Source organism: Rattus rattus, chromosome 9 (assembly GCF_011064425.1).
Source record: "Rattus rattus isolate New Zealand chromosome 9, Rrattus_CSIRO_v1, whole genome shotgun sequence".
In the NCBI taxonomy this organism is placed as follows: Eukaryota; Metazoa; Chordata; class Mammalia; order Rodentia; family Muridae; genus Rattus; species Rattus rattus.
In genome coordinates this window covers 50,757,900-50,768,532 of record NC_046162.1, presented here as the reverse complement: position 1 = coordinate 50,768,532, position 10,633 = coordinate 50,757,900, and the positions used below count along the sequence as shown (strand labels likewise).

General features: G+C 48.9%; 1 protein-coding gene across 1 annotated transcript; it reads right to left on the bottom strand.

Moving 5' to 3' along the window:
* Positions 1-8,059: 8,059 nt before the first annotated feature.
* Positions 8,060-10,633, bottom strand: LOC116910313 (transmembrane protein 92-like). The gene is made up of 5 exons (XM_032914177.1): positions 10,629-10,633; positions 9,211-9,233; positions 8,658-8,774; positions 8,322-8,590; positions 8,060-8,161 (listed from the first exon to the last, which is right to left on the bottom strand). Exons 1-5 carry the CDS (start codon positions 10,631-10,633, stop codon positions 8,060-8,062), a joined length of 516 nt encoding a protein of 171 aa, XP_032770068.1.

The window sequence follows — 10,633 nt, the reverse complement described above, 5'->3', positions numbered from 1 at the left end:
GCTGCATTTTTTATTCTTTCAGCGACACACCTTTAATCCCATCACTAAGCAGGCACAGCTCTGCTGAGTTCAAAACTACTATGATACCATATGTTGGATCCAGGAACGCCAGGGTTACAGGAGACTGAGCCCTGCAGATCTGTTAGTTCCAGGACAGCCTGCAGAGCAAGTTCCAGGAAATGAAACCTTAGGCAGAGTGGGACATGGGAAACAGAAAGCTGGGAATGCAATGGGGGAGCGGGTCATGGTCTTGATGGCGCTCAGCAGAACTCAGCTGGTTCTTCCATGTGGCTCTGGCTTCACAGATAGAAACAGAATGGATGACAGGGAAGATTGATGTTGTTTAACTGGAGCAGAGAAATGAGCTGTGATTAAGAAGGGACCATTGTCGATGAGGTGAGGGGAAGTATTTCCCATGAGCTCAGAGTTGCTGTGTTCAGGGATAGCCAAGGTTGTACCACATGCTGCAGCTGTACTTGCTAATGTGTGAGAGTCACCCAGGTGGTACTGGTTTTGAAGGCACAAAGCAGTCATGAAGAACACCTGAGGCTTGGAATTGTGAGAGAGCATGGAAGGCCATTGGTGAAGGTGCAGCTTCAGTTGTAGTTGATGGTCCAGGACAGAACAGTTCATGCAAAGGAACTGAGGCTTGGCACCATGAAGAGAGAGTGAGGATGGGTGACACCTACTTCAATGTGAGGACTCCAGCACATAGGAGATGCCAGTAGCATGAGATGATCACCAAGAACAGCAGTGGTTGTTGAGTGGATCAACCTGAGCTTAGAGCACTACAGTGTAGGCTCACCTGTGACACCATGACTTCTAAACCCTCACCCACTTCTCTAAACCCTCAGAAACTGAGTGGAAAAACACTCTGTCAGAGGCCAGGAGAGAGGGTTCAGTGGTTATTAATGCCTGCTACTTGTCAGTACTTAGGTTCAATTCCCAACACCCGCATGGCAGGTCATAACCATCTGAAACACCAGGGGGACCTGTGACCGTCCCACAACACCAATGAATGCACATTTTAAACATGATATTCCAGCCAATGAACTTCAGGAGAGCCACTGTCTCAGGCCAAGCACTGATTGGAAAGCCCTAGACCATCTTCAATATGGTGGGGGGAAGGAGGCTGAGGTGTCCCTCCTCCTTTAGAAAGACTCCCACATCAAAACAAACCTGTCTACCCACACTCCCTCCATCACGACTTCTTTTCCCTGCACAGTAACATTTTGTCAGCATCTACTGCTCTTGCTCAGAGCCTGAATGTCCCTGGATTCCCTGTCTTGCCATCTTCTGTGGCAGCCAGAGGATCCCGCACTTGAAGCCAGCCTGCTCTACAGAGTGAGTCCAGGACAGCCCCCTGCCCTGCCTGCACACCTAAGCAGTGAGTTTCCCTAGTGCTGTCTGTCTGCAGAGAAACATTGGCCTTCAGCCCCCTGCAGGGCACACAGTAAAGACCACAGTAGGTGCCCAGGCACCTCCAACAGGAACTGTCTTCATTCCCTTCCTCAGCCTCTGGACACTCCAAGCTCCAAGATGTCCTCAGTACCTCAGCCTCTGGACAAAACCTTCTCTTTAGGATTTCACCTTGGCTGGGCTGTAGCTTTAATGCCTGAAACCCACTCTCAACAAAAGGTAAAAGGTGGTGTCAGCCACCCCCACATCCAATTGATTCTAGGCGTGGAGGTGAAAAGAAGTGTTCCCTAGACCTCACTCCACACTTTTCTGTTCATGCATGCTTCTCCATGCTTTCTCCACACTTTACCTTCTCTCGAAGGCTGTTTTCTGAATTGTTACTCCCTAATAGTCCCATGATTAATCCAGTTCTGGTCTGCTAGGAAATCATGTCACAGGGATAGAGTAGAATTGTATTGTCTTTCCAGTTCATTTCCTTTAATCCCCCAAATTCCAGGAAACACGAGGTCTAAGCTTTCCTTCACATCTTGGATTCTCCATCGTCCCAGCAGGTGCTCAGGGCAGTCAGTCACCATGGGAAGAAGCTGAAGTGTCTCCTTAGCCTCTGAGCTGGTCCCCATCAGCACTTAGCAGACAGACAGAACCTTGGCACCTGTGGGTTTTGCACTGCTATAGAGGTGCAGTGAGATCCTCTCAGCACAGGTATGTTTTGAAGAAGTCTCAGAGGGTCTGACCAGTTCAGTCTTCAATGTCTTCCAGGCACAGCCTCGCTTCTGTAGGATGGCAGAGTGGGCTGTCCAGTCTCGATGGGCAGACCAGGACCAATGACTTTTTTATATCCACTACAGACTCCGCCAATTCTTAAAAAAATCAACAGCCTTTATTGTGTGACAGAGATTACAGATCTAGTTTAGATCTCATGACAAAAAGGGACAGCGGTATAAAAGTACAATCAATGCAATCAAAGTACAATAGACAGGATGGGATATTCAGTCATTCCACGGACTTTGGCTGCCTCCAAGAGGTTTGTGTGTGAGGTAGGTCAAAGGGTTCCATAGCAAGTCCCTCTCATCTGGCCAGTAGGGCCCTCAGACCTGAGGCTGTAGGGAGGACGTGTTTCAGTCCCAGTTGAATTCAGAACAACCTGCAGGAGAAGAGGCACATTTGTTTTTCTTAATATCTCGGTAAAAAAAGGACAAATATGGTAGGCAGAGCCCTTCCCAGTCTATAGTCCCCCAGCCTCCAAACCATTATTTAAGCAGGTTGGACAGCAGGCTATGAAACACATCAGGTATTGGGATAGAAAGACCCAACTTACGAATGGTTGGTACTGGATCCACGGAGGTGACCCAAATGCTCTCTAGAGGAGCTTGGAGGGTGGATCTGGAGGAGTCTGATGATCTGCTGCTCTGAGGTCATGCTGTAGTCCTTTGCACTTGGACATCACAAGGCCACAGATGCACAGGAGGGCGAAGATAACCCAAAAGACGATCAGTGTGATGCTAGGGAGGTGGGGGATGGTATTGTCATAAGTGCCTAAGCCATGTGCCCTTGCTGGACCTCCTCCATTCCCCAACCCACCCTGATTCTAGTGGATCAAGCCCTTAGTGAATGAAGGCCTGGGCTTACGTGAAGTGTTCAGTATCAGGATCCCAGATCTTGCTTTCCTGACAGCATTCATTTTCACAGCATATGAATCCTTTGGGGCAGTGTCTAGTCAGGACACACAGGGATGGGGAGATACCGATGAAATCGGTGCCTCAAACCAAAGGGTCCCTGCTTCCCTAGACACCTAGGACCTCAAGTGCAAGCCTCCCTCAGTGGGTGTGGGGGACAGATCTGTCCTGGGTTCACCGGCAGGAATTGGTGTGTGGACCTGAGACCTGAGGTCAGAGTTCTCCATGGCAGTAAGGGGCCCTTGTTTGTCAGGCAGAGTGATCTGCTGAGGATCTTACAGGGGAGGCAGGAGTGCCACACGGATCATTTTTGTCTCCCCCCTCCCACCTATGGAAGGTTAGGAATTAGCAGGAGTTACAGCCCAGCAGATCTCAAGCTTTAGCAAGGTGACAGGGGCTGTGGTTTCTTTAAAATGATATGAATTACATATCTGTCCCCATATCCAGGGCAGAATCTGAGCACACACCAGTTCCCACTGCCTATTGACATGATCGACAACGTCCCATACTTAAAAGTCTTCATAGTTGTATACTCTCTGTGGAAGGAAAAAGACAAAGGTCAGAGGTACAGCCTGGGAGTTGGTTCTCCGGTGCTAGAATGCTTGTCCAGTGGTGCAATGAATCGGGTAGATGTGGGTAAACTAGGAGTTGATGTCCATCAGTCAAGAACTCAAATGAAGGCAGGACTTCAAGATACATAGCCAAGGCGAGGCCTAATACCGTAAAGGAATATCTCCCTCAGAAAGAACTGGGGCTACTCTCTGCTCAGACACTGTTCCAGACAGTGGGTCTCAGAATCTCAGTTCCTCCAACTACCATGTCCAGGGGCAATAACTGGAGCCTATCTCTGCTCCCTCACTAGCTGGGATTAAAGGCTTGAAGAACCAAGGAAGCTCCTTCTCTCGTTTCTTATTGAGAGAGGCAAGGGGATCACCGTGTTACCCTGGCTAGCCTGCCATTTGGAGATCTACAGGTCTCTGCCAAAGACCTCTGAATTAAAGATATGCCCCACTACCCTGAATTCCACAACATCATTGGAGCTTGGCCTAGGAAGCCACCTTTAGTGGATCCTTAGCTCCACAGCTCCCCTCCCCCAGGGACAACCTAAGCCCCTCACTTCTCATACACCCACCAGTCACAGTCATCAGTAGAGACAACTCTGGGAGATCACTAAACATACTCATATCCTATCCATCCTCAGGTCCCGGTGGGAAACCCCTGACCTGTATTCTTCAGTCTTTTGAGGCACCCACGGTCTCCATACAGAATCCCATGCTGACCATAGCAGTACTGCATAAAGTCTTAATCAGACTCTCTTCCTCCAGGTATCAAGGCATTGCTACTTCACCTCAAACCATTGCCGTGTGTGGTGGAGTATGCCTCCATCTGAGAACTCCACAGTTTCTAGGGCAGCTAGAAGCAGACCCTGTGCCAACCAATGAAGACTAGGAAGGCAGCTTTGGCTTCGGTAAAGATCATTACAGTAGCCTCCGCTTCCCTGGTACACAATCAGATATGTGCCTAATAGGGCCAATGAACTGCACCCCAAGGTCACTAGACTTGAAGCAACAGGGAAGGAAATTCTCCACACCCAGACAACCAAGTCAGGTTCCTCAATCTGACTCAGACTTTAATAAGACATATCAAGACTAAAACGGGGGTCAAACTTTCTATTCAGGGCTCTACTTGGGAAAAATACTCAGGTAACAACGCAACCTGCCATGATTACAGGCCCAGATTTCTGAAGGGCCTCCCTCACAGTTCCCTCCCTCCTTTTGCCCATAAAAGAACAGAAAACAAGTTACCAATTGCCAGTGGTTAAGGGAATTCCAGACATGGTAAGGCTGAGACACTGGGCTCCAGGGAAAGCCTCTGCCTCATGGAGTCTTCCAAAGTCAAAGACTTTTGCTTACCTCATTGCCGCTTACTCCTTGCAGAATGGAAAGCAGGCCAAAGTTCAGAGTGAGTGCACCCAGGACCCAGGATTCCTGCATCCTGGCAAGAGGGCCTATGAGCTTAGATAAGGGCAGAGTTAACACACTGGAATTGGGCAGCATCAGGGCTTAGAGCCTAGCCAGAGCTCAGGGAAGGGAAGGAGAGAGGAGCTGGCCCTGCTGGAATTTGAGGATAGAGGAATTGGGAGGTTAGCAGAGTTTGATTTACCAACTTGGTGAGTTAGAAGGAGGAGAACACTGGAATTTCTCTCTGTTGTTCCCTGGCGATGAAAGACCCCTTCACTCAAGTTCGAGATGAGGATGGAGGAATAAACATGGGAGGTTAGGACTCATATCCCAAAGTTTGAGTTTTACCAAAAGGCTGGTAGAAAAGGTATTTAAAGGGAGAGGGGTTAGGGATGGTTTCATTGGAAAGTGTCAGAATACTAATGAAAATCACAAGGAGGAGCTTCCTGTTTCCCAAGATTGTTCTAAGATTTTAATTAAATATGGTCAGCTTTAGGAGGGCAGGGTCTGGAATTTGAGGTATTTGGGGATGACTACTTAGCTGCATTTTTTATTCTTTCAGCGACACACCTTTAATCCCATCACTAAGCAGGCACAGCTCTGCTGAGTTCAAAATTACTATGATAACGTATGTTAGATCCAGGAAAGCCAGGGTTACAGGAGACTGAGCCCTGCAGATCTGTTAGTTCCAGGACAGCCTGCAGAGCAAGTTCCAGGAAATCAAAGCTTAGGCAGAGTGGGACATGGGAAACAGAAAGCTGGGAATGGAATAGGGGAGCAGGTCATGGTCTTGATCCCGCTCAGCAGAACTCAGCTGGTTCTTCCATGTGGCTCTAGCTTCACAGATAGAAACAGAATGGATGACAGGGACGATTGATGTTGTTTAACTGGAGCTGAGAAATTAGCTGTGATTAACAAGAGACCATTGTCGCTGAGGTGAGGGGAAGTATTTCCCATGAGCTCAAAGTTGCTGTGTTTCAGGGATAGCCAAGGTTGTATCACATGCTGCAGCTGTACTTGCTAATGTGTGAGAGTCACTGGTTTTGAAGGCACAAAGCAGTCATGAAGAACACCTGAGGCTTGGAATTGTGAGAGAGCATGGAAGGCCATTGGTGAAGGTGCAGCTTCAGTTGTAGTTGATGGTCCAGACAGAAGAGGTCATGCAAAGGAACTGAGGCTTGGCACCATGAAGAGATGACATGGGTGACGCCTACTTCAATGTGAGGACTCCAGCACATAGGAGATGCCAGTAGCATGAGATGATCACCAAGAACAGCAGTGGTTGTTGAGTGGATCAACCTGAGCTTAGAGCACTACAGTGTAGGCTCACCTGTGACACCATGACTACTCTAAACCCTCACCCACTTCTCGAAACCCTCAGAAACTGAGTGGGAACAGACACACTCAGAGGCCTGGAGAGAGGGCTCAGTGGTTATTAATGCCTGCTACTTGTCAGTCCTTAGGTTCAATTCCCAACACCCCCATGGCAGGTCATAACCAAATGAAACACCAGGGGGACCTGTGACCCTCCCACAACACCGATGAATGCACATTTTAAACATGATTTTCCATCCACTGAACTTCAGGAGAGCCACTCTCTGCAGGCCAAGCCCTGATTGGAAAGCCCTAGACCATCTTCAATATGGTGGGGGGGGGTGGGAAGAGTCTGAGGTGTCCCTCCTCCTTTAGAAAGATTCCCACATCAAACAAACCTGTCTACCCACACTCCCTCCATCATGACTTCTTTTCCCTGCACAGAAACATTTTGTCAGCATCTACTGCTCTTGCTCAGAGCCTGAATGTCCCTGGATTACCTGTCTTGCCACCTTCTGTGGCACCCAGAGGATCCCGCACTTGAAGCCAGCCTGCTCTACAGAGTGAGTCCAGGACAGCCCCCCTGCCCTACCTGCACATCTAAGGAGTGAGTTTCCCTAGTGTTGTCTGTCTGCAGAGAAACATTGGCCTTCAGCCCCCTGCAGGGCACACAGTAAAGACCACAGTAGGTGCCCAGGCACCTCCAACAGGAACTGTCTTCATTCCCTTCCTCAGCCTCTGGACACTCCAAGCTCCAAGATGTCCTCAGTACCTCAGCCTCTGGACAAAACCTTCTTCTCTTTAGGAGTTCACCTTGGGTGGGCTGTAGCATTAATGCCTGGAACCCACTCTCAACAGAAGGTACAAGGTGGGGTCAGCCCCCCCACTACATCCAAGGGATTCTAGGCAAGGAGGTGAAAAGAAGTGTTCCCTAGACCTCACTCCACACATTTCTGTTCATGCATGCTTCTCCATGCTTTCTCCACACTTTACCTTCTCTAGAGGGCTGTTCTCTGAATTGTTACTCCCTAATAGTCCCATGATTAATCCAGTTCTGGTCTGCTAGGAAATCATGTCACAGGGATAGAGTAGAATTGTATTGTCTTTCCAGGTCATTTCCTTTAATCCCCCAAATTCCAGGAAACACGAGGTCTAAGCTTCCCTTCACATCTTGGATTCTCCATCCTCCCAGCAGGTGCTCAGGGCAGTCAGTCACCATTGGAAGAAGCTGAAGTGTCTCCTTAGCCTCTGAACTGGTCCCCATCAGCACTTAGCAGCCAGACAGAACCTTGGCACCTGTGGTTTTTGCACTGCTATAGAGGTGCAGTGAGATCCTCTCAGCACAGGTATGGTTTGAAGAAGTCTCAGAGAGTCTGACCAGTTCAGTCTTCAATGTCTTCCAGGCACAGCCTCGCTTCTGTAGAATGGCAGAGTGAGCTGTCCAGTCTCGATGGGAAGACCACGACCAATGATTTTTTTATATCCACTACAGACTCGCCAATTCTTAAAAAAAATCAACAGCCTTTATTGTGTGACAGAGATTACAGATCTAGTTAGCTCTCATGACAAAAAGGGACAGCGGTATAAAAGTACAATCAATGCAATCAAAGTACATACAATAGACAGGATGGGATATGCAGTCATTCCATGGTCTTTTGCTGCCTCTAAGAGGTTTGTGTGTTGGTTGGGTCAAAGTGTTGCATAGCGAGTCCCTCTCGTCTGGCCAGTAGGGCCTTCAGGCCTGAGGCTGTACGGAGGACGTGTTTCAGTCCCAGTTGAATTCAGAACAACCTGAAGGAAAAGAGGCACATTTGTTTTTCTTAATATCTTGGTACAAAAAAAAGGACAAATATGGTAGGAAGAGCCCTTCCCAGTCTATAGTCCCCTAGGCTCCAAACCATCATTTAAGCAGGTTGGGCAGCCGGCTATGAAACACATTAGTTATTGGGACAGAAAGACCCAACTTACCAATGGTTGGTAGGGGATCCACGGAGGTGACCCAAATGCTCTCTAGAGGAGCTTTGGAGGGTGGATGTGGAGGAGTCTGATGATCTGCAGGTCTCAGGTCATGCTGCAGTCCTTTGCACTTGGACATCACAAGGCCACAGATGCACAGGAGGGCGAAGATGACCCAAAAGACGATCAGTGCAATGCTAGGGAGGTCGGGGATGGTATTGTCATAAGTGCCTAAGCCATGTGCCCTTGCTGGACCTCCTCCATTCCCCAACCCACCCTGATTCTAGTGGAGCCAGCCCTCAGGGAATGAAGCCCTGGGCTTAAGTGAAGCGTTCAGTATCAGGATCCCAGATCTTGCTTTCCTGACAGCATTCATTTTCACAGCATATGAATCCTTTGGGGCAGTGTCTAGTCAGGACAAACAGGAATGGGGAGATACCGATGAAATCTGTGCCTCAAATGAAAGGGTCCCTGCTTCCCTAGACACCTAGGACCTCAAGTGCAAGCCTCCCTCAGTGGGTGTGGGGGACAGATCTGTCCTGGGTTCACCGGCAGGAATTGGTGTGTGGACCTGAGACCTGAGGTCAGAGTTCTCCATGGCAGTAAGGGGCCCTTTTCCTCAGGCAGAGTGATCTGCTGAGGATCTTACAGGGGAGGCAGGAGTGCCACACAGATCATTTTTGTCTCCCCCTCCCAACTATGGAAGGTTGGGAATTAGCAGGAGTTACAGACCAGCAGATCTCAAGCTTTGGCAAGGTGACAGGGGCTGTGGTTTCATTAAAAGTGATATGAATTACATATCTGTCCCCATATCCAGGGCAGAATCTGAGCACACACCAGTCCCCACTGCCTTACTGACATCATCGACAACGTCCCATACTTACAAGTCTTCCCAGTTGCATACCATCTGTGGGAGGAAAAAAACAGAGGTCAGAGTTCACAGCCTGGGAGTTGGGTCTCGGGTGCTAGAATGCTTGTCCAGTGGTGCAATGAATCAGGTAGATGTGGGTAAACTAGGAGTTGATGTCCATCAGTACAGAACTCAAATGAAGGCAGGACTTCAAGATACACAGCCCAGGTGAGGCCTAATACCGTAAAGGAATATCTGCCTCAGAAAGAACTGGGGCTACTCTCTGCTCAGACACTGTTCCAGACAGTGGGTCTCAGAATCTCAGTCCCTGCAACTACCATGTCCAGGGGCAACAACTGGAGCCTATCTCTGCTCCCTCACTAGCTGGGATTAAAGGCTTGAAGAACCAAGGAAGCTCCTTCACCCTTTTTCTTATTGAGACAGGCAAGAGGATCACTGTGTTACCCTGGCTAGCCTGGAACACGGAGATCTACAGATCTCTGCCAAAGACCTCTGAATTAAAGATATGCCCCAGTACCCTTGGATTCCACACACATCATTGGAGCTTGGCCTAGGAAGCCACCTTTAGTGGATCCTTACCTCCACAGCTCCCCTCCCCCAGGGACAACCTAAGCCCCTCACTTCCCTATGGAAGCCCCACCAGTCACTGTCATCAGTAGAGACAACTCTGGGAGTTCACTAAACATACTCATGTCCTATCCATCTTCACGTCCCTGTGGGAAACCCCAGCCCTGTATTCTTCAGTATTTTGAGGCACCCACGGTCTCCATACAGAATTCCATGCTGACCATAGCAGTACTGCATAAAGTCTTAATCAGACTCTCTACCTCCAGGTATCAAAGCATTGCCCTCTCTGGCTACTTCACCTCAAACCATCACCATGTGTGGTGGACCATGCCTCCATCTGAGAACTCCACAGTTTCTAGGGCAGCTAGAAATAGACCCTGTGCCAACCAATGAAGACTAGGAAGGCAGCTTTGGCTTCGGTAAAGATCATTCCTATAGCCACCACATCCCTCCTACACAATCAGATATGTGCCTGATAGAGGCAATGAACTACACCCCAAGGTCACGAGCCTTAAGGCAACAGGGAAGGAAATTCTCCTCACCCAGACAAATAAGTCAGGTTCCTCAATCTGACTCAGACTTTAATAAGACATATCAAGACTAAAACGGGGGTCAAACATTCTATTCAGGGCTCTACTTGGGAAAAATACTCAGGTAACAACACAGTCCTGCATGACTACAGGCCCAGGTTTCCGAAGGGCCTCCCTCAGAGGTCCCTCCCTCCTTTTTGCCAGAACAGAACAGAAAACAAGTTACCGATTGCCAGTGGTTAAGGGAATTCCAGACATGGGAAGGCTGAGACACTGGGCTCCAGGGAAAGCTTCTGTCTCATGGAGTCCTCCAAAGTCAAAGACTTTTGCTTACCTCAT

Bases quoted from the DNA above. Each gene is read 5' to 3' on its own strand.
- LOC116910313 (XM_032914177.1), bottom strand. The intron at 8,591-8,657 runs GCTTCACTTAAG...GTGGGTTGGGGA, and splicing joins CTGGGATCCTGATACTGAAC to ATGGAGGAGGTCCAGCAAGG. The intron at 8,162-8,321 runs GTCCCAATAACT...CTTTTCCTTCAG, and splicing joins TTGGTAAGTTGGGTCTTTCT to GTTGTTCTGAATTCAACTGG.